The 23,240-nt window shown below is 29.6% G+C and overlaps 3 protein-coding genes across 3 annotated transcripts; 2 read left to right on the top strand and 1 right to left on the bottom strand.

Annotated features, from left to right (window-relative positions):
- Window positions 1–900: 900 nt before the first annotated feature.
- On the top strand, window positions 901–4,537 carry LOC137806268 (probable mannitol dehydrogenase). The gene is made up of 5 exons (XM_068606282.1): window positions 901–1,154; window positions 1,903–2,016; window positions 2,568–3,081; window positions 3,939–4,092; window positions 4,185–4,537. Exons 1-5 carry the CDS (start codon window positions 1,057–1,059, stop codon window positions 4,382–4,384), a joined length of 1,080 nt encoding a protein of 359 aa, XP_068462383.1. The 5' UTR covers window positions 901–1,056; the 3' UTR covers window positions 4,385–4,537.
- A 2,433-nt stretch (window positions 4,538–6,970) lies between these two features.
- LOC137806266 (probable mannitol dehydrogenase) lies at window positions 6,971–11,097 on the top strand. The gene is made up of 5 exons (XM_068606276.1): window positions 6,971–7,313; window positions 8,585–8,698; window positions 9,250–9,763; window positions 10,485–10,638; window positions 10,731–11,097. The coding sequence occupies exons 1-5, from the start codon at window positions 7,216–7,218 to the stop codon at window positions 10,928–10,930; spliced, it is 1,080 nt and encodes a 359-aa protein (XP_068462377.1). The 5' UTR covers window positions 6,971–7,215; the 3' UTR covers window positions 10,931–11,097.
- A 2,543-nt stretch (window positions 11,098–13,640) lies between these two features.
- Window positions 13,641–18,475, bottom strand: LOC137806265 (uncharacterized). Its single transcript, XM_068606275.1, has 9 exons — window positions 18,204–18,475; window positions 17,601–17,776; window positions 16,540–16,718; window positions 15,754–16,038; window positions 15,605–15,663; window positions 15,478–15,514; window positions 15,329–15,400; window positions 14,688–15,009; window positions 13,641–14,486 (listed from the first exon to the last, which is right to left on the bottom strand). Exons 1-9 carry the CDS (start codon window positions 18,328–18,330, stop codon window positions 14,142–14,144), a joined length of 1,602 nt encoding a protein of 533 aa, XP_068462376.1. The 5' UTR covers window positions 18,331–18,475; the 3' UTR covers window positions 13,641–14,141.
- Between the last annotated feature and the right edge of the window lie 4,765 nt (window positions 18,476–23,240).

Here is a 23,240-nt window from a genome sequence, read left to right as displayed (position 1 = left end):
TAATAATGCATCTGAAAAAAGACTTCTGGATTATATAATCCGGGAGCTAATTACAAATTTGAAAAATGACTTCCGGATTATGTAATCCGGAATATTACAGAGGGGCATTTTTGGAAATACGAAAACCTATGGAGGTGAGAGAATAAGGTATGGAGGTGCAGGAAGAAGCAGCCCTCAAATCAACATCTTCTTCTTTTTCTCCTTCCATCTATTGAGCTTTAAGTTGAGAAGCATTTAATTTGCCCCATAGAAGATTAATTTATTCTTCTTTACGTAACCTCTATGATAGTTGACCGTGATAAAAGAACATTTAACACTCAACAATGATAAAAAAAAAATGTACACCATACAATACACACAACTGAGTCAAAATTAAACATTACATGTATTAGGAGAGTTAGCAACTTAAAGAGTCATGTCAAGCATAAATTTATTATAGGCCTAAAAACCTGAATACAATTTTTAGAGATCTTATATCATAATAACATCACCCAAAACAAAACAAAAAACAAAAACTATAAATAAAATACTACAAAACATGTTTAAGCAAACCAACTTTTACATAACTACTTAAAACATAAATACAATCAAAATAGAATTTGAAAAAGTAACCACATATATTTTGAAAGTAATCCAATCGATTCCATAGCAAGTATTCATTGATTCAATGCATATATACTTTTGCTGGCGGCTCTAGCATTAATTGGTCAACACATATTGCAGAACACTGATAGCTCTAGAATTGCATTCATTAATCAATAGCATTAATCACAGAAACATATATAATATTTGTGATTAGTTTTTCTTAATTATGCTAGCAAGGTACTCATATTTTATTTAGTATCAGATGAAGGAGGTCATTCGATACGTCAATGCAGCAGACAGCAGACAGCAGAAGGCCCCACTCTCCATCTTATAAATATCCTTAAACTTAGCTTTCTTAAGACACATCAGTTACTTATTCATCTCTCTCACACACTAAACACAGTTTTTGTTACTCCTTTCTTTAACTTTTCTGGGAGTTTACTTTGTTTCTGAGTTGCAGATTTGAGTGAAATGGCAGTGGAACCTGAAGTTGAGCATCCAAGGAAGGCCTATGGATGGGCTGCTAGGGATACATCTGGTGTTCTCTCCCCATTTTTGTTCTCCAGAAGGTCATTCATTCTCCTCTCTATTAGGATAATCAATATTTTAAACCCTAATTACTTGTTTATTTTCATATAGTTATATAAATATACTTCAAACTATTCCATTTTATTTTTTATACATATTATTTTTGAACAAGTTACTGTGTATTTCATATTAGCTTAACACCTTTTAATTTCTTTTATCATTATAGAAATATTTGCATCATATATGTAAAGTGTGTATTGCTTTTAAAACTAAAGAAATATGAATATTGTAAAAGAAAATGAGAATATAATATGTTAGATTTATACGAATTCTAAATAAAAAATCTTAATAATTTTTGCAAGGTATGAAATAAAAGCAATTAAAATAATATAGGAAATATAAAAAAAATAAAAAATTAAACTTTATCCAAGTCTCTCTCACCTACAAATTATTGTTTATTACACGCTGGAAACAATTGGTATAGTACCCCTCCTTGGTAAAATATTTTATTTAGTAAAAGTAAAATTATTTTTTAGTATAACATTAAATACTAATTAACAGACAATTTTATCTGTGTAAAAAATTAAAAAATACTAGCAATATATTAAATTATAGCATCATATTTATTATAAAAACTTTAACAAATTTTATCTAAAACTCGAAAAGTTCCATTTTTAAGATATTAGTCATCTTATATAAGGAGTTTTTGTGTATAATATTACTATGTGAATCGATAGTCAATTTAAACAAACAAAATTAGGGCGTTTAAAATGGTGTTTGGAATAACAGAAAAACAGGTGAGAAAGATGTGACATTCAAGGTGTTGTACTGTGGAATATGTCACTCAGACCTTCACAAATTGAAGAATGAATGGAGTGATTCCATTTATCCACTTGTTCCAGGGTATGATTTCTCCTTCTTCCTTTCTAATAATGTTTGTGTCTTTTACTTTGTTCCTTTTACAAATGATTTGTAAGTAGGTAAGAAAGAAGTATGATAGAAATATAGAAAATGGATATTTTGTTTGCAAAGAAAAGGAGGGAAATGAGAGAAGAGAAGAAAGAAATAGTAAAGACTATGTAAATATCTAATCACATCATAAGGGAGCTATTACACATGTAAAATCTTATGCTTCTTTGATTTCAAATTTTCAATGATAATTGCTTTTTTTTTCTGATTGGTGCATTGACTTACTAGTTTGTATGTTTTTGATTAAGTGACTGTGAATTTCAAGATCTTTTGTTTGAGAAGGTTGGATTTGAGGGCTTTGTCAGCATGTGTAAAGCTTGTCGTTTGGTTAGGATGTTTGTTTTGTCGTTAATTTTGTTGGGTTTTAGCAAGTTGCAAGAAGAAAAGTTGAGTCTGAAGTATCTTGTTTTGTATAAGGAGTCAACCACTTCTGAAATGATTCATATTTATTTATTTATTTTTGCTGATATAAAAAAAATTTGCAGGCGTGAGATTGTTGGAGAAGTGACAGAGGTAGGAAGCAAAGTAGAAAAGTTTAAGGTTAGAGAGAAGGTGGCTGTGGGATGCTTGGTTGGGTCTTGTCACTCATGCCAAAACTGTGTCAACAATCTTGAGAATTACTGTCAAAAAACGATTCCCACATATGGTGCCAAGTATGTGGATGGCAGCATCACATATGGAGGATTCTCTGACTTCATGGTTGCAGATGAACACTTTGTTGTCAGCATTCCCAATGGCCTACCTCTTGATGTTGCTGCTCCTCTGCTTTGTGCAGGGATCACAGTGTATGGCCCTTTGAGATATTTTGGCCTTGATAAACCTGGTTTGCACCTGGGAGTGGTTGGCCTTGGAGGACTGGGCCATCTGGCTGTCAAGTTTGCAAAAGCCCTTGGTTTGAAGGTCACTGTCATTAGTACCTCTCCTAATAAGAAAGAAGAAGCCATTCAACATCTTGGAGCAGATTCCTTTCTGGTCAGTAGAGACCAAGATCAAATGAAGGTGCCTATTTTGTTTTTTTCCTTCACACCATGCTTTTCATAATAAGAACTTTCATGAAAGTGAGACAATTTTCTCCATTTTTTACTTAAATGGGGTTTTTTTACTAAAATGGGGTTAATTTTGTGAAAAAATTACCAACATGAAAAAGTCCTATAAATTCACTATTTTTTTTTTCTAATCATATAGAAAGAGTAAGATGTTTCTTTTGTTCTTTTTTCGACAATTTATGAGATTCGATTCAAATTCAAATGAAGTTTTGATCATCTGTTAGAGAAAAAAAGAACGAGTAATTCTTGCAAGATTTCCAACAAAAAAATTCTTATAGGATTCTGAAAAAAAAAAATCAATTTGTTACGAAAACAGATGATTATTCATCTATTTCTTACGTGTCATGAATAGTCGATACAACTTTATTGTGAAAAAATCATGACAAGGTGAAATCGACAAAGTGATATGACTTCAATTCTAACTAGTTGTGATGACACTTTAATACGATTTTACCTTGAAATATAAAAAAAGTCGTGTCATGTTGACACGATTTTTCCAAATCCATAATATTTCCAAAAACTAGGATAAAAAAGGGGAAATTATACATTTTAGTAAAAAAAAAATACTCTAAAGTTTCCTAAAAATAATATAACATACAAAATGTGAAATAGTTTTTACTTTACGAGTGAAATTGAATTAAGTTGAAATTATGATTGTTGTTGTTTCTGTGGGACCATTATAGGTAATTTATTTTCTAGGATTGAGTTAAGTACAATCTTGTTTGACTCATCTCTTTGATTTTAACCAAAAAGAGTGAAAAGTGTTGAGAGAGAAAGCATTATGATATAATCCTGAAACTGTGTATGTAGGCTGCAATATGCACCTTGGATGGTATAATCGACACTGTTTCTGCAGTTCATCCTCTGATGCCTTTGATTGATCTACTGAAGTCTCATGGGACACTGGTGGCAGTTGGGGCACCAGAGAAGCCTCTGGAGTTGCTACTCCCCACTTTAATTTTGGGTAACAATTCAAATACATTTCAGTGATGGATATGGCCACAACATTTTCTATATATTGTAAGGCTTAGGAGTGTTATTGCATGTTCTTGGCAGGGAGAAAAAGTGTAGCAGGTAGTTACATTGGAGGAATGAAGGAGACACAAGAAATGATTGATTTTGCTGCTGAACACAATATTAGACCAGAAATTGAAGTAATTCCAATGGATTATGTGAACACAGCAATGCAGAGACTAGTGAAAGCTGATGTTAAATATCGATTTGTGATTGACATTGGGAACACATTGAAACCCTAACTGCTATTTGGAGTGATTCACACTATATTTGGTATTCCTGATGTTATTCGCCACACACGTTTTGTTCTCAATAAGGAAACTCAATCTAATTTCCACATCTCACATCCATGTTATTTTATGATTTATATATAAAAATATATATGAATTGACTGAGATTTTACTTTTTTTTATATAGTTTGTAGTGATGTTAAATTTATTAGTATTAGTTTATTTAATAAAATTTATATATGATTTTGATAATTAAATGTTAATTTAGTGATTTAATATTAAGTATCATTTTATTTACTGTATCATTTTCTTTTAAACTAATAATAAATTGTATAAAATAAACGATGAATTAATAATAATGAGCACTATAATTTTTATTTTTATAAATTTAAACCTAAATAATAATAATAATAATAATATTATTATAGTCCTTTTTATAATATAATAGTGGAAACGATTTCCATATTTTCTATCACATTACTTTATTTTAGCACAGAGACTAATTTAGAAATTGAAAATAAACTTATTTAAAATATAAAGTATTTAGTAACTAAAAACGTAACTACTAATTATATACAAATTTAAAAACTATTTTATAAAATTATATTAATAATAGAAACTACATTAAATATTAATAATTTAGTGAAAAGTTCTTAAGTAGTTTGTTTAAAGGGACTGGATGTAACGTAAGGGATAGGGTGAACCAACATAAATATGTGTTTTATTTCCTTTGTCGGTTAAATGTTATTTTTATTTTGTTATTAGACTCGTGAATTGAGTTCAAACTTCATTCAATCCCTTATAGAGTCAGTTGTCCCTACACTTTAAACATAAAGTCATTCTTGGCTTGAGATACAAATAATGTCTTTATGATCAAAAAATCATATTTTTTTATTTACTAGATATGGTAGTGTCTTTTGATTTATGCAATGATTTATGCTCTCTCTACTAGTTTGTTGTGATGAACATAAATAGTATTTTTACAAAGCTTTTAGGGTATTGATAAAATTAGCAGTTTCAACACTTGTAAAATAATGGTTATTTTTGTTATTCTCTTCGAAGGATGTCTTTATATTAGGGGTGACAATGTAGGGTGGCAATGCGGGTTGGCCCGCATCGCATAGACCCGCAAAATGCGAGTCCAATTGGCCTGCCTCGCGCTAGGAGTACGACTCACTTCATTGGCCCGCCCTGCATAAGAAATTACCCACGGACCAACTTGCATAAGATTATTTTTTCTTTTCAAAACTTAAAATTTCATTAATTATAAAAAAACTTATTCTTACTACTGAAAAATTAAAATTGTATCCGTGTTTCAATTCATTTAATTAAGATCAAAATATAAATTTAAGTATGAGGGTTGTTAGAAGAATTGATAAAAAATAATTAAAGTTTTGTTTTGCGTCTATTTTTCCTATATACGTATGTAAATGTACAAGAGTATCTTATAAAAGTTTTGCTACAAACTATTTTAATGAAGATGACTAATTTTTTAACTATCATATTGAAATCATTTATTTATATATTTTTTTTATTAACAAATTTTAAATATAAGACTTTACATAAAACTAAATCCACTATCACTATTAATACTAACTCTTTTACCTAATTAAAATAAAACATCCATTTTTTAGTACATTAAATTTATTTATTTTAAATAAAATAAAATAAAGGCCACACTGCAATAATGGATGAATGAGGTATGATTTTTTTTATATATAAAAAAAATAATTATTTTTTTTTTACGCGGACCAATTCGCCTATTGTTGGCCCGTGCGGGTTGTGGGTTATGCAAGACGAACCAAAGGGGATTAAAAAGTTAGATTAGTGAGTTTGTCTCGCATTGTCATCCCTAATCTATATAAACTTGAATAAAATAGTTATTGCTTTTTTTTTCTTAGCATCAAGTAGCTTTGAACTCAAATCAATGTTTTTTTTTTCTTTTTCTCCTTCCATCTATTGTGCTTTAATTTGAGAAGCATTTAATTTGCCCCATGCAAAATTAATTTCTTCTTCTTTATGCAACCTCTATGATAGTTAACCACACTTATTTTTCTCGATAATAGAACATTTAACATTAAACAATAATAAAAAAAATATACACCATACATTACACACAACTGAGTCAAAATTAAACATTACATTAAGAGAGTTAGTCACTTAAAGAGTCATCTCGAGCATAAATTTAGTATGGGCCTAAAAAATCCACTTAAACTCTCAAAATAAAATATGCTATTAAAAAACTTAAATACAGCTTTTAGAGATCTTATATACTAATAACACCACCCAAAAAAAAAACTATAAATAAAATATTACACTAAACATGTTTAAGCAAACCAACTTTTACATAACTACTTAAAACATAAATACAATCAAAATAGAATTTGAAAAAGTAACCACATATATTTTAAAAGTAATTAATCCAATCGATTCCATTGCAAGTATTCATTGATTCAATGCATATACTTTTGCTGGCGGCTCTAGCATTAATTGGTCAACACATATTGCAGATCACTGATAGCTCTAGAATTGCATTCATTAATCAATAGCATTAATCACAGAAACATATATAATATCTGTGATTAGTTTTTCTTAATTATGCTAGCAAGGTACTCATATTTTATTTAGTATCAGATGAAGGAGGTCATTCGATACGTCAATGCAGCAGACAGCAGACACCAGAAGGCCCCACTTTCCATCTTATAAATATCCTTAAACTTGGCTTTCTTAAGACACATCAGTTACTTATTCATCTCTCTCACACACTAAACACAGTTTTTGTTACTCCTTTCTTTAACTTTTCTGGGAGTTTACTTTGTTTCTGAGTTGCAGATTTGAGTGAAATGGCAGTGGAACCTGAAGTTGAGCATCCAAGGAAGGCCTATGGATGGGCTGCTAGGGATACATCTGGTGTTCTCTCCCCATTTTTGTTCTCCAGAAGGTCTTTCATTCTCCTCTCAATTAGGATAATCAATATTTTAAACCTTAATTTCTTCATAGTTATGTAAATATACTTGAAAGCATCCCATTTTAGCTTTCTTACATATTTTTTCAACAAGTTACTGAGTATTTCATGATATCTAGAAAATTTTGCATCATATATGCACCTCCTAGTGGAGGAAGACCTAGGATAAGAGACATAAGGCTAGCCAAATAAGAATCTTTCGTGTATAATCTTGTATAATTTCAGTGACTTAGATAAAAAAATTTGTTGATAACCTCATTCCATTAAATCGAATATTGATTAATATGTAATCGATCGAACATTATTAGAAAGTTATTCTGTCCTATTAGAAAATTATTAAATAAAAACTAATTTTAGAGATTTAAAATAATTAATTGTTATATTGACTAAATTAGATACTATTTTAGAGACTAAAATATTTATTGATTTCTAAATTAGTTTCTATTATTGATAAATAAAGTCTAAATTGGTATCTAATTAACTACCAATATTTTAACTACCAATTATTTAGATTCTAAATTTGGTCGCAAAAATTTTAGTAGCTAATTAGGTACTAATTTAGAAACTATTTATCAATAATAGAAACTAATTTAGAAATTAATCATTTTTTAGTCTATAAAATAATATATAATTTAGTCAATATAACAACTAATTATTTTTTTTATCTAGAATTGATTTTTATTTAGTGATGGATGGAAAGTGTATTGCTTTTAAAACTAAAGAAATATGGATATTGTAAAAGAAGATGAGAATCTAATATGTTAGATTTATACGAAGAATTCTAAATAAAAAATCTTAATAATTTTTGCAAGGTATGAAGTAAAATCAATTAAAATAATATAGGAAATAAAAAAATTAAAATAAGAAATTAAACTTTATCCAAGTCTCACTCACCTACAAACTATTGTTTATTACACGCTGGAAACAGTGGGTATATATAGTAGCTCTCCTTGGTATAATATTTTAATAAAAAAAAAATTAGTATAAACATTAGAACTTTATTTAGTAAATACTAATTAACAGACAATTTTATCTGTGTAAAAAATTGAAAAATACTATCAATATATTAAATTATAGTATCATTTTTGTTATAAAAACTTTAACAAATTTTACTTAAAACTCGAAAAGTTTCATTTTTAAGATATTAGTCATCTTATATAAGGAGTTTTTGTATAATATTACTATGTGAATCGATAATCAATTTAAACAACAAAATTAGAGTTCTAAAATGGTGTTTGGAATAACAGAAAAACAGGTGAGAAAGATGTGACATTCAAGGTGTTGTACTGTGGAATATGTCACTCAGACCTTCACAAATTGAAGAATGAATGGAGTGATTCCATTTATCCACTTGTTCCTGGGTATGATTTCTCCTTCTTCTTTTCTAATAATGTTTGTGTCTTTTACCTTGTTCCTTTTACAAAATGATTTGTAAGTAGGTAAGAAAGAAGTATGATACAAATATAGAAAATGGATATTTTGTATGCAAAGAAAAGGAGAGAAATGAGATAAGAGAAGAAAGAAATGGTAAAGACCATGTAAATATCTAATCACAGTATAACAGAGCTATTATTAGACATGTAAAATCTTGTGCTTCTTTGATCTCAAATTTTTATGATAATTGTTTTTTTCTAATTGGTGCATTAACTCTCTGGTTTGTATGTTTCTAATTAAGTCACTGTGAACTTCAAGACCTTTTGTTTGAGATGGTTGACTTTGAAGGCTTTGTCAGTATGTGTAAAGCTTGTCTTTTGGTTAGGGTGTTTATTTTGTCGTTAATCTTGTTGGGTTTTAGTAAGTTGCAAAAAGAAAGGTTAAGTCAAAAGTATCTTGTTTTGTATAAGGAGTAAACCACTTTTGAAATGATTCATATTTATTTATTTATTTTTGCTGATATAAAAAAAATTTGCAGGCGTGAGATTGTTGGAGAAGTGACAGAGGTGGGAAGCAAAGTAAAAAAGTTTAAGGTTGGAGAGAAGGTGGCTGTGGGATGCTTGGTTGGGTCTTGTCACTCATGCCAAAACTGTGTCAACAATCTTGAGAATTACTGTCAAAAATTGATTCACACATATGGTGCCAAGTATGTGGATGGGAGCATCACATATGGGGGATTCTCTGACTTCATGGTTGTAGATGAACACTTTGTTGTCAGCATTCCCAATGGCCTACCTCTTGATGCTGCTGCTCCTCTGCTATGTGCAGGGATCACAGTGTATGGCCCTTTGAGATATTTTGGCCTTGATAAACCTGGTTTGCACCTGGGAGTGGTTGGCCTTGGAGGACTGGGCCATCTGGCTGTCAAGTTTGCAAAAGCCCTTGGCTTGAAGGTCACTGTCATTAGTACCTCTCCTAATAAGAAAGAAGAAGCCATTCAACATCTTGGAGCAGATTCCTTTGTGGTCAGCAGAGACCAAGATCAAATGAAGGTGACTATTTTGTTTTTTTCCTTCACACCATGCTTCCCAAAATAAGAACTTTTATGAAAGTGAGACTTTCTCCCTTTTTTATTACTTTTGAAAAAATTATCAATATGAAAAAATTGTGCTAACTGACACAATTTCATTTTGAAAAAATTATGACAAGGTAATACAAAATCATGAAAAAATTGTGTAACATAACTTTATTTTGAAAAAGTCTGACATGTCAAGTCAATAAGGTGACATGACTTCAGTTCAAACTGGTTACACTAAAATTGTTAATAAGGTAATATAATTTCTGATATGTCAAGTTGATAAGCTGACATGACTTCAGTTTAAACTGGTTAAACTAAAGTTGTGACACCTTAACACGATTTCATTTTGAAGTGTCAGAAAAATCTTGTCATGTTAGCCTAACTTATCTAAACCCATAATACTTTCAGAAGTTATGATAAAAAGGAGAAAATTATCCCATTTTCGTAAAAAAACTCTAAAATGAACTAAAAATAACATAACATACAAAATGTGAAATAGTTTTTACTTTACAAGTGAATTGAATTAAGTTGAAACTATATATGGTATACTAATTGTTGTTGTTTCTATGGGACCATTATATGTAATTTATTTTCTAGGATTGAGTTAATTACAATCTTGTTTGACTCATCTCTTTGATTTTAACCAAACAAGAGTGAGAAAGCAATATGACATATTCGTGTAACTGTTCATGCAGGCTGCAATATGCACCTTGGATGGTATAATTGACACTGTTTTTGCAGTTCATCCTCTAATGCCATTGATTGATCTATTGAAGTCTCATGGGAAACTGGTGGCAGTTGGGGCACCAGAGAAGCCTCTGGAGTTGCTACTCCCCACTTTAATTTTGGGTAACAATTCAAACACATTTCAGTGATGGATATGGCCACAACATTTTCTATATATTGTAAGGCTTAGGAGTGTTATTCCATGTTCTTGACAGGGAGAAAAAGTGTAGCAGGTAGTTACTTTGGAGGACTGAAGGAGACACAAGAAATGATTGATTTTGCTGCTGAACACAATATTAGACCAGAAATTGAAGTAATTCCAATGGATTATGTGAACACAGCAATGCAGAGACTAGTGAAAGCTGATGTTAAGTATCGATTTGTGATTGACATTGGGAACACATTGAAACCCTAGCTGCTATTTTGGAGTGATTCACACTATATTTGGTATTCCTGATGTTATTCGCCACACACATGTTTTGTTTTCAATAAGGGAACTCAATAATTTTATTTTCTAATTTCCGCATCTCACATCCATGTTATTTTATGCTTTATATATAAAAATATATATAAATTGACTGAGATTTTACTTTTTTAATATAGTTTGTAGTGATGTTAAATTTATTAATATCAATTTATTTAATAAAATTTATATATGAAAATTATGAAACCAATTTATGAAATTATGAAATAGAAATCAATTTTTAGAGACCAAAATAATTAGTTGCAATAGTAGCTAAATTAAATACCATTTTAGAAACTAAAAACAGAATTGGTTTCTGAATTAGTTTCTATTAATGTTAAATAGTTTCTAAATTTGTATCAAGGTTTTAGAGACCAAATTTAGAAACTAAATAATTGGTAGTTAAAACTTTGGTTGCTAATTAGATATCAATTTAGAAACTATTTAACAATAATAGAAACTAATTTAAAAAATATTTTGTTTAGTTTCTAAAATAGTTTCTAATTTAGTTATGCAACTAATTATTTTGATCTCTAAAAATTTATTTCTATTTTATAATTTTCTTATAGGGAATTTTGATAATTAAATGTTAATTTAATGATTTAATATTAAGTATAATTTTATGATACAATAGTGGAAACACATCCGGATTTCCATATTTTCTATTTCATTAATTTATTTTAATAATTACTTATAGAGTAATTTAGATAATAGTATTGATATTTGAAGTAATTTTTATTATTAATAAAAAATTATAAAATAATTTTTATATTCGTATCTAAATGTTTAGTTATTAATATTTTAAATTTTAAATTAATTTTTAAAAATTAATATAAACTTATTTAAAATATAAAGTAATTAGTAACTAAAGTAACTACTGATTGTATATAAACTTAGAAACTACTTTATAAAATTTTATTAATAATAAAAACTACATTAGATATTAATAATTTTTTTAATTTATAAAATAATCTGTAACTAACTAATTGTTTTGATATTTAAAATTAATTTTTATTTTATGATTTTTTTTAATAAAAAAAGGAAGAATCCTTTTAAACAAGTTTAACAAAAAAATTTGATAGTGAGTATGTCAACTTAAAACCACGTCTAAATGTTTTAATCAAACAGTAATCTTCTGAAAACATGAGTTTGCCAATCTAAAACATTGTCTTATTGTTTTCATCCCATGTTGTTATTTCGAAAATCTTTGAAAACTTTTAATACAGAATTCAATTCTCAATTCTAGTGTAGTCTACCTATTTTTCATAGATGGTTAGGCAAAGATTCCACAAATGCTGCTCTTAACCAAACTTACTTAATAGTGCATATGTCAAAGTATAAACTTCGTCTTTTCTCTTTTATCAAATGTTGATTTGTGATTTTTTTTTAAAAAAATTTCAAATACAAAATTTAACTCTCTTTTTTCTTGTGTATTTCGTCTATTCTCACATAAATATCATGTTATTTGAAAAGAGAAGGCTTATTCAGTTAATATCTTAAAAGGAGTAAGTAAGTTGATAATAAAGGAGGAGGCACCTATGACAAATAAGCTTTATTTTGAAGCTTTAAACAGTGTTTAAAGGATATTACGTTTTCAAGATCTTTTAATTCTGACCTACCTTTCAGTGGAAAGGTAATTGTTATGGGAGTTGATTTCTGACAAATTTTGCAAATAATTCAAAAAGAGGTTCAAGGAAATATATTGTGTATTTAGCAATAACTCTTTGTATCTCTAATCATACCACAAAGTTTTGCCACTTACTAAGAACGTAGATTTAATAACAATTCTTTTGATAGTGATTAAACTGCAACAAAAATTTTTAGTGGATGACTTTTAATAGTTGGAGATGACCTTCCATGGTTCAGTAGAAGGTGAGACAAAGTTAGGAATAATACCTACAAATATTCTCATTCCAAATTTTGAATATGCTTTTGAGGATTTGATTTATTTTGTTAAAAACTTGAAGAACCTTTCTTATTTTAGTGGAAGAATTATTTTAGCTCATATATTGGAGATTGTTTCATAGGTAAAAAATATATATAATGAAGATGAAATATACTATAGTTTAGATTCTCCGTGTACATAAAAAAGATGTTCAGAGGTTGTGAGATGTTTGAAAATTTACAGTGAGTATGTTATAACATTAAACTATTTTCAGTTTATCATAGTTTAAAGTTTCAATTCATTGTATTTATGTTCTCATATTATTATTTAGGTTAATTAATTAATTATTTTATATTTTCATATTATATCATCTTATACTGTTTATAAATAGAGATGCCGGTTAAGAGTGTGAAATCTTTGAAAACATAAAAAAAACACTAAATACTATTCGTATTTTAAGAGATGTTTCATCCATCTAATATATATGATGATATTATATGGATAAAACATCTCTGCCATTTTAGTAGATTTGGCAACAAATACTCTATAACATTTCTTAGAGTGTGTACTGCATAGTTTATTGATTCAGAACAAAATGGAGGGTATCAATTGCCTCACCATTGAGTTTTGCATTGTAAAACAATTTATTTTATCAACCCATAAAATCATATATATAGTAAGTATATGATTTTCAAAGCAAATTTCATAAGAATTATTAAACTTACCATACATGTGGATTTATGATTAAATAAAGGGTAAAACTCTGTACATCAAGTATTTACTCAATGAAAACAATTTGATTTCTTCCTTTCATGAATAATAATTTTGTATAGTACACTAGTTTTGGCTATATGGTCTTCTAGTCCAAGATGTATTTGCTTCACCTTGTTTTGGAGTCAAACACCACATTTTACTTTTTGCAACTATGAATGTGAGATTTTTATTAATCTGGTACAACTTTATCCTTTAATTATCAAAATAAGTAAAATTTTTAAAAATTACCAAAATATATAAATCGTGTCAAGCTAACACAACTTCATTGTGAAAAAGTCATGTCACGGTGACACAACTTCAATATAATCAAATTTTAAAGTCGTATCGAAGTGACACAACTTATCAGTTTTGGTAACTTTTAAAAACTTACCCGTTTTGATAATTAAGAGATAAAATTATACCATATTAGTAAAAATTCGCATTGAACAATAACTATACTTCACTCAGTAAGATTGAGCAAAGACAAATTTCTGATGGGGTTCTTGCTTAATTTGTTCTTTAGTTTTATGGGCATGTTGAGCCAAACAAACGCTTCCTCCTTTGGGGGCGGTTTGCATAAAGTATCCAGAGAACAAGAGAAAGCAAGACACCAATTGAAATTAGACCCAATCCTACATTGATAAGCTTAAGATAATAATTCAATGGAGGACAGTAACGTGAAGTAATTTCTTTGAATGTGTCCCTCACAAAATTGCAATTCTGAAGGCTAAGTAAAATTGGAGTATAATGTTCCAGTGCATAACTTTCGTTAACTACTGCTACTAACTCTGTGTAAATCTCTGGGGTCACCCTTCCAATACTTGAGCAAATACCATATTCAGATATCTTGCATTCATACCTCTTCCAAACCTATTAACAAGTTCAAACAAAGAGTTATATGAATCACCTAAACATCATTACAAGAAATAAATATTATAAAAGTAACAAATAATAAGACTGTGATAGAATACTTTTAGGTGTGTAGAACAATCTTTCATTAAACAAGTGATTGACCAAAAAGCAAGTTCATTTCCCTCTCAAATTTCAAAGTGAACAGAGTGAAAAGTATACCAATGAAGCTTTGGCTGAGGGAACTTCTTGTGCTGTGCACTGGCGTTTTCGAAGGAGGGAATCAAAGGGGTAGCACAGAGGAGGCATTGCAGGTCCAGATTGGTTGTAATAGTTCATACTACCTTGTGATGGACTTGCATCTGCAGTCTCATAGATGAACCGATTCACAATACTAACAATATTGGTAACCACTTGTTTACTCTGGAAAAGTGTCTTGTTTGTTGTTCTCTGATCAACACATGGAAGGATATTGCTAAGTGCTGATTCTGCATGTGGATTCTCCACCCATTCTTCCATGGCCATGCAGGTGTCACAAATTGCACTATAATAGAAATAAGTTAATCATGCCTGGTTCACTGATTGTTAGAGAGTAATAAATAACTGACAAAGTCAACAAATTCTAGATAATTGAATTTCAAAGAGGTTAAGAAAGGATATATATATATATATATATATATATATAAGACTATTTGGATAAACTTCTCTCTACAAATGTTTCTAGAATGAAGAGATAAGAACAGAAATTGAAAGAAATTTCTCTATAATGAACTCATTTTTGGAAATATTTATAGAGAAGTTTATCCAAACATTCCCATAACTTAGCCAGTTCATTCTGAATGAGCAAGCTACATTGGCCTTACTTGTTAAGGATTGAGAACACTCCACAAAGAATGAATGTGGTTGCAACCAATAACCATCCACTGATAACAAATCTGCAATGAAATATTGAAATATAAAAATGATCCTTGAGACAGAAATATTAACAAGCAAAGGTATTATCATAACTTACACAAGGATAGCATGTTGATATCCAAGGATAGACAGGACTGAAGAAAACATACAAGCAAATTATGAGCAAGAATATAGTTATAAAATTAGCTTAAAGTTTTGAAGAAGTTATCATCAGCAATACTTACTTAAGCCAATTAGAGCCAGTAGTAGCATCATTGCTGCCATTATAATCAGAGCAAGACGCCTGCAAAATGGATCAGTTTACCATATGTATATGCCAATGTTAAATTGTATATAGATATAACTGAAAAGTGTGAGGTCTATGAAAGCATACACAGCATTAAATACTTTTCGCATTTTAACAGAATTTTCATTTGTGTGGTCAGAAAGTGTATCTGCTGCGGCATTTAGATCCACATTCAAATTGTCAATACCATCCATGATATCAGATGGAAGAAACATCTCTGCCACTTTGATAGATTTGGCAAGAGACAGATACTCTGTAACATTTCTTAGAGTGTGCACTGTGTAGTTTGACTGATTGACAACATAATGGAGGGTATCAATTGCTTCACCATTGAATTTTTCCTGCCCAAAAGAAAGAACGATACATCCACTCCTGTGGGAACAAGAGAGGATACATAATGTTAACCAGGTAACATTTACCAGCAAAGCTTGAATGGAATAACCAGTTAGATCAATTTTTGGTACCTCTAAAACATTGATACTTCTAACAGTTTTTTTCAGTATTTTTTGGTAACCAACAGCTAATAACTATGTATATTTGGTCCTAACAGTAACTTTATTATTCAACACTGTTAATACAAAAAGTATCAGATTAACCTATTTATCAAACGTTTGATATTAAAAACACTAAAAATATTTTGGAGGTGATGATTTTAATAGAGTCAATTTTGACAATATCAAAAGCTTATTTAACCCATAAGTTCTGACTCCAGGGATTTGAATTTGATGATTTTCGTCAATGGACTTCTTTCAAGTGTCAAACAGAAAATGTTTAGGCTAAATGCAGGATTAGCTACACAATAGATAATAAAACAAGATACTAATCGACCCTGGATTTTAACAAAGAGACATTAAATCAAGTTCAGAGAATTACGTTACAACACAGGTGAATAACAACAGCAACACAAGCCCGATTCTTTGCAAACGATTTGAACCTTTATCCTTGATGGTAATTCCCCATCCGCAGCATAGATGAATCAGTAGTGCCAAGCCAAAAGAAATAAACCATAGGACAGCAAGTGTGAAACCAGCTACACCAGTGAATCCAACTGACTGAACATACAAGAGTTTAGAACTGATTATATTAGTTCAGTTGAAGTTAACACCAGAATTTTGAGTCTATTGCGAACAGGAGAAAAATAAAGAATCCACTCAAAAAACTACATAATTGAAAAATACAAGCTCAACTTAAGATGTATCATTTCAGAAATAGAAAAAGAAAGTGACACAAAGAAACTTCAAGTGGTTATTATGAGAGAGAAATGTGCAAAGAGCTATACTATGTTGGATAGAAATAGGCCTAGAAATAGAAATGTCTTGAGAGTAAATACCAGTCATCTATCCAATAACCTAAGCATCAAGATTCAACTTATTTACCATGTGACAAGCGTTAGGAAAATTAAGATTGCCTAACTATATCATAATATACACCAAATATTTCTCAGCACTAACAAAAGGATGTATGTTTTCAATCATGATATTGATATGGATTATTCATTAGATTTAAAAGACATCAACTAAGAAACTACTATCACTCGTGTCAATCAATATTTAATATAAAAATGTTTAATGATGCACAATGATCTTCCAACCCTTTTATTCTGCTCAATTATTACATCTTTGGATTTTGGATTTACCCTTCTGTATAAAAGCATATAAAAGTGAAAAAGAGCTCTAATAAAACAAGGTCAACCAGAAGAAGATCATCAAGTCCAATTCAACAAACTGATCAAGTATCCTGAGAGGTCAATGGGAAACACTGGGAGGAACATCCTCAGGAAAGAAAATGGATCCTCTCCACAAATAGAAAGAAATTGTGCTCCTCAGGAAACATACTAGAGTGTCAAATATAACCGGAATGAGAAGACACATAATAAATTAGCATCAATCAGTCATTTTGAAAACATGATGAAAATGAATCATTGTAGTACTTACAGCCCAATAATGTCGGTTTGCAATGTCCCAACCACCTTGGTAACATCGAAATCTGCGTAGAATGTCAGGCCTATTGGTCCTGTTTGCTGCTAGGACAAGAGTACCCTTAGTCTCGGGACGTGGTGCTGGAGCTACTTCTGTGACTTCATTCTTCCATGGACCCAAATTCTCTTCCCCTTAAAACAAAAAGAGCAAGGTAAGAACAAAACAAAATATGTTAACATGGACACAACCTAGGTGCAGTTCACACGTGTTGTTGGGGCTGTTTTCCAATAAAAACACGCATAATAAATAGACTCTTTCCTTAAATAAACACATCATTTGTCATGGAATGAAGAATATGCCTTGTTCCCTCACCATGGAAGATGTCAAAATTCACGTAAGCATTTAGCAATACCGTTGTCAAATTGATCAGCTTATGTGATCAAATTTTCTAGATACTAAATATAAACTGAAACACTAGTTGTTACGTACTATTTTTATTTTACATTCCCATCTTTCAAAGAAACCAAACAACTGTGAAAAAATAAGATTTACAACCACCCCAATATAGTTACCAAGGTAAAACACGTTCCCCATAATCAAAGTTACAGAGACACCAACCTAGGATAAACTTTATGGGATGTTTGGTGGCCCCACTGGGAGATAAAGCTAAACTAAAGTGAACAGAGAGTACAAGGGGGAAGATGAAGAAGAGCAAATGAAACACAGTCAAGGGAGCACACTTCATGGCTACAAGAAAGTTCACTGTTCAGAGCTTAAAGCATGGCACCCCTCCATTTTTGGATGTTCTCAGCAACTCTTGAGAGAATCCAACATAGAAGTTGAGCATGGTGATGGTGTTGATTAAGGATTGTGTTGCATTTTTGTAACAAAAGATTGGAACTTTGGATGATTTATGGAAGTGGGGAGGAGGGAACAAGTGGGGTTGTGATGAAGACTTAAAAGCGATGGAAAACGAAAAAGTTGGGTGTGATTTAATTAAAAGTAGTTTAATTACTTATTTCTCGCTGTGATTAAAACCCACTGAGTTAAGTAAAGCAATGCCGCAACTTTTGAAAATTGATGTGCTATTTGCAATTGCCTTGCATTTGTTTATTACTTTTTCATCAGATTCGTGTTAATATCTCTCCATATTGTTAACAATTAATCCCATTGTAAGAATTTTTTACTTTTAATAAAATAGTTATATAACTTTTTTATTTATCTATTTTTTTCTCCCATTAACACCATTAATGTATTTTAATTAGTTAGAAATTATTGTAAAGATTGTTAAGAATGTAATAAAAAATAGTAAACATGTTAATAAGTTCTAAAGAGATAAATATAAAAAATATTTTTCTTTCATATACATAAATTATTTGTTTTTTTTTTATCTTAAAGGAGATAAAAATAGATTGTTAACATTGTGCACTTGTGTAGGTCAGTAAACAATACTTGTTGTATAAATTGATTATAGTGGAACCTTTGAAGAGTTATTTAAAAAAGAAATGAATGTAATTTAGGTTGATTGAACTAATATAAAAACAACATGTGTTTATCTTTTTTTATATGTTCATTCCTAGTCAAACATTTATGTGTCTTTTGGAAAAAAAAAGTTTTTATTAAAATATTTTACACCTTGATGATATTTATTAGACTTTCGGCTAAATCAATTATTTTCCAACAAGTTTTGTGAAAAAATTTATAAGATTGTTGAACTCACTTTTAGAATTAAGGTTATTTCCCATCTTTTTGCGATATATAATCATGTATAAATGCAAACCAATGACCTTAATACTAATGTGTTGTGTATAAGAACAAAAAAGTGAACAACAATATGCAAACACAAAAACTAAAGAATCAACTAGCTTATCATTTTTATTTTTTCCTTGTGGTAAGTGACGTATCTGAAAAAACTAGTATTTTTGACAAATAATAATAATTGAAAAATTAAAAAATCGTGATTTTTGTTCCACGTATACATTGTTGGAAAATGAAATATAAACAAAGTGATGAAAAAGTATTAATCAGAAAGTCATTTTCATTGTTTTGCATTGAAATCCGACACTGAGCTGCATGGGGTGAGTAATAGATTACGACAAAAACTCACTACTTTCCTTAATGACACCAAAAAAGACACATTCATTTTACTTTCAGCCACGAATATGATATATAAATGTACCATATATCAAATAATGAATTAATCACCAACTTTAACCCCACGTTAGTGTGCATGTTGGCTTAACTTGGCTTAACCGTTGTTGTTTGTTAGTTTGAAAGATCGTAATGGGAAATCAGTGACGATAGATATATAATATAACTCCCAACTATCATTCTTCTATGCTTTCAGAATGTCAGCTAACAAACGCCAAAATATTTGTTTTCACGTGACCAAGGTTTTAAATCATTCTTCAACATAGCACCTACAATATCAACATCTTAGATTATGTTTGATGATGTATAGTTTCAATAGTTTCTAATTAATCTTTTAAAATTACACTGAAAAAGTTTATGTAATCCTAATGTTTGGTGCACAATCACTTTCATAATTTGTATTATTTTTTATAATATTAGTGTTTCATACCGTTAATATAATTGCACATCAGAGTCAATATTAAAAACAGTTTATATATATACTATTTCTTCTCCCAACTCATTTTTTTAGGACAAAACCATAACGGAATATCAACCTTCAAAGCGAATAATATCTCAACTGTAGTGATTGATTTAACAATATTATCTCTTAGACTTGAGATGAGAACAATTAGTTTCTAATGATTATTATAATATTATCCTCAACCGTTTATATTAAAATTTTCCAAGGTCCGTCTCATGGCATCCAAGTTGAGAGAGATAAATTGAACAAGTATGGTCGTCCCCTATTAGAATGTACTATTAAATCTAAATTGGGATTATCCGCTAAAAATTATGGTAGAGCAGTTTATGAATGTCTATTAAGTTTTTTTTAATTACATAATAATTTTTTTCACCCATTAGAGACATTTTTTTTTCTTCTGTATCCAATAAGATATTCACAGTTACAACATCCTCTTTTTGATGTAATGTATATGTATATGTGTGTGCAAAAACTTTGTTTGAATTAACAGTTCAATTTTTTCATACTGTTTTGACATTCTAAATTTTTCTTTTAGTATGATTTAACACTCTGGAAAGACTATTATAAAATTTAATAAAAATAATATTTTTAAATTTAAAAAAATATAATCTAATAATTGTTAAAACATAATTAAATTAAGAAATAAAAAGTAATTAGAGTTTAAGGTTTTGTGTGTTGTGAAAAAAAGGTCTCTTCATCTTGAACTCTTAACAAATTATGTAGTGCCAACATTTGACACAATCACATAAATAAAAATAGGCAATTTCTCCCTCCACCATATTAATTTCAACGTGCACCCAATCAGCTCTAGAAAATAACAAAAATACCCCTCCTAAATGACGAAAATAATCTTACACAAAAATGGGAAAAATTATTTTTGAAACTTTTATCTGAAATATTTTGGATTTTAATTTTCGGAACATATTTTTGAATTCTGAAATTTTTTATCCAAAATATATTTTTAGTTGTGTTCAGAATTTTTTTTCTAGCATGTATTTTTTTATTTCTCAATTATAATTATTTTTTTGGATTTTTTAATTTGGAATAAGGATAGTTTTGGAAATTTAAAAAATTGATATGGTGGAGGTTAAAATTGATATGGTGCAGGAGGGTAGTTTTGGAAATTTAAAAAATTAATATGGTGGAGTTAAAATTGATATGGTGTAGGAAGAATTTGCCATAAAAATATCATAAAAACATATAACAATTGCTATCAACCATAACACTTAAAAAAGTGTATAAAGCATCCTAAGTGGCTTTATCAGTTTACTGCAATAAACTTTTATCTCTTCATGATTGGTAATTAAGATGATTGTATTAGTTGTCTTGCAAGATTTGACAACTGGGTTTTTATACATTTAGAAAGTAGTTTTTACTTTATGCACCCCATGACTACTACTTGCACCCCATAATTTTAAAATGATTATTATATAGTTCATGTACATTTCAATGGTGAATTATGGAATATATATTCTACAAAAATTTTAAAATAAGATTTTTAAAACATATGAGATACTTTTTGGAACAAGAATTTTAGAGAACAATATCTAAAACAAGCTTTCAAAAACATATAAGATGTTTTCCAAAACAAGTTTTTTGAAATAAGCTTTGCAGAACATGAGTTGCTTTCCAGAATATGTTTTTGAAACATATGGGATGTTTTCTATAACAAGATTTCCTAAACATGTGAGATGTTTTTGGAAACAAGCTTTTCATAACAAATTTTCCCTCAAACCTAACATTTTACTCTCTCTCACTCTTCTTCTTCTTTCACTTAAACAGTGTAGTGATTCAAAGAAGAAGACGCAATGGTGGCAATGGTTGTAGCAACGACAGAGCATGCTACAGTGAAAAGGGTATTTTAGTAAAGTTAAAAACATGAGGCATTGACAGTGATTTTGTGGATTGGATAATTCGGTATCTACGGATTATCTAATCTTTGGCTTAAAAATGGACTTTCATGTGATAAAAGAGTATTGTTTGCGTAAGACATGTAATCTTTCATGTGAAGGGTGCCCCACAGTGTTTTGTCCGTGATATTACAATTAATAAGATGAGCAAAGTTATGTGGTTTAGAGCGACGCTCAGATTGTGGCAAACATGATCAGTGGCACCATATTACGAAGTGGACTTTAAACCTAACTCAACTCCATAAAACCGGCTCATAGGGTTGAGGTTTGCACCCACTTATATACAATGAAAGACTTTAATCTCTAGTCGACGTGGGATCTCCAACAATTTTATTTAAGATTGAGTAATTCGAAACTCACTCCTAAAAAAAATTAATATTTCAATTAATTTAATTTATAATAATTTATAATACATAGTTGTGTTACGAATCATCTAAGCCAAAATATTAATCTAGATTTGGCAGCGAGTTTTGGATTACTCAATCCAAAATAAATTTACAAATTTATTAAACTTATAGATTACATAATCTAAATATATATAGGTAAAAAAAATATTGATAAATTGTTTTTGGATTATGTAATAATCCAAAACGTGATGAGGAATGGCTTCTAGATTACCAATCTGAAAGGGTTTTTTTTACTTACCTACATTTTCGGTCTATGAAAAGCAAGTATGGAATAGAGGCTGGGTGGAAGACTGCATGTGGCTTTTGGAAGAAGTATATAGCAATTAGGCTTGATGGCAGGAACAGAATTATTGAGTATAAGAATTCTACTCTTTACAAAGATGATGAAAAGTTAAAGACCTTGAATGAGATGAAAGATGCGGAATATATTTCATTTTTTTTCTATTTCCCTAACAAATTTCTTCCTACGCCCTATCATTTTTTAAAAAAACTATTTTATCCATTTTAAAAATGACTTCTGGAGATTGCTCTTTCAGAAATTTTTACAAAACATATTTTCCAGAATACATTTTATTAATTCGGGATTTACCAATCCAGAAATCAAAAAATTATTCTGAAAAGGATATTCCAGAATAATTTGTTGTCTTCCAGAATACTTTGCTTACGAAACCCCTATTCTGAAAACACTCTTTGCTTACCGAACTCCTATTGTGAAATCACATAA

This window comes from Phaseolus vulgaris, chromosome 3 (assembly GCF_000499845.2).
Source record: "Phaseolus vulgaris cultivar G19833 chromosome 3, P. vulgaris v2.0, whole genome shotgun sequence".
Taxonomy (NCBI): domain Eukaryota; kingdom Viridiplantae; phylum Streptophyta; class Magnoliopsida; order Fabales; family Fabaceae; genus Phaseolus; species Phaseolus vulgaris.
This window is presented reverse-complemented; position numbering and strand designations above follow the sequence as displayed.

Coding starts and splice junctions, on each gene's coding strand:
- LOC137806266 (XM_068606276.1), top strand. CDS start 7,216: ATGGCAGTGGAACCTGAAGTTGAGCATCCAAGGAAGGCCTATGGATGG. Junction 7,314..8,584: donor CCATTTTTGTTCTCCAGAAG/GTCTTTCATTCT, acceptor TTGGAATAACAG/AAAAACAGGTGAGAAAGATG. Junction 9,764..10,484: donor GAGACCAAGATCAAATGAAG/GTGACTATTTTG, acceptor CTGTTCATGCAG/GCTGCAATATGCACCTTGGA.
- LOC137806265 (XM_068606275.1), bottom strand. CDS start 18,330: ATGAAGTGTGCTCCCTTGACTGTGTTTCATTTGCTCTTCTTCATCTTC. Junction 17,777..18,203: donor TCCCATAAAGTTTATCCTAG/GTTGGTGTCTCT, acceptor TTTTGTTTTAAG/GGGAAGAGAATTTGGGTCCA. Junction 15,401..15,477: donor TATCAACATGCTATCCTTGT/GTAAGTTATGAT, acceptor ATTTCATTGCAG/ATTTGTTATCAGTGGATGGT.
- LOC137806268 (XM_068606282.1), top strand. CDS start 1,057: ATGGCAGTGGAACCTGAAGTTGAGCATCCAAGGAAGGCCTATGGATGG. Junction 2,017..2,567: donor ATTTATCCACTTGTTCCAGG/GTATGATTTCTC, acceptor AAAAATTTGCAG/GCGTGAGATTGTTGGAGAAG. Junction 3,082..3,938: donor GAGACCAAGATCAAATGAAG/GTGCCTATTTTG, acceptor CTGTGTATGTAG/GCTGCAATATGCACCTTGGA.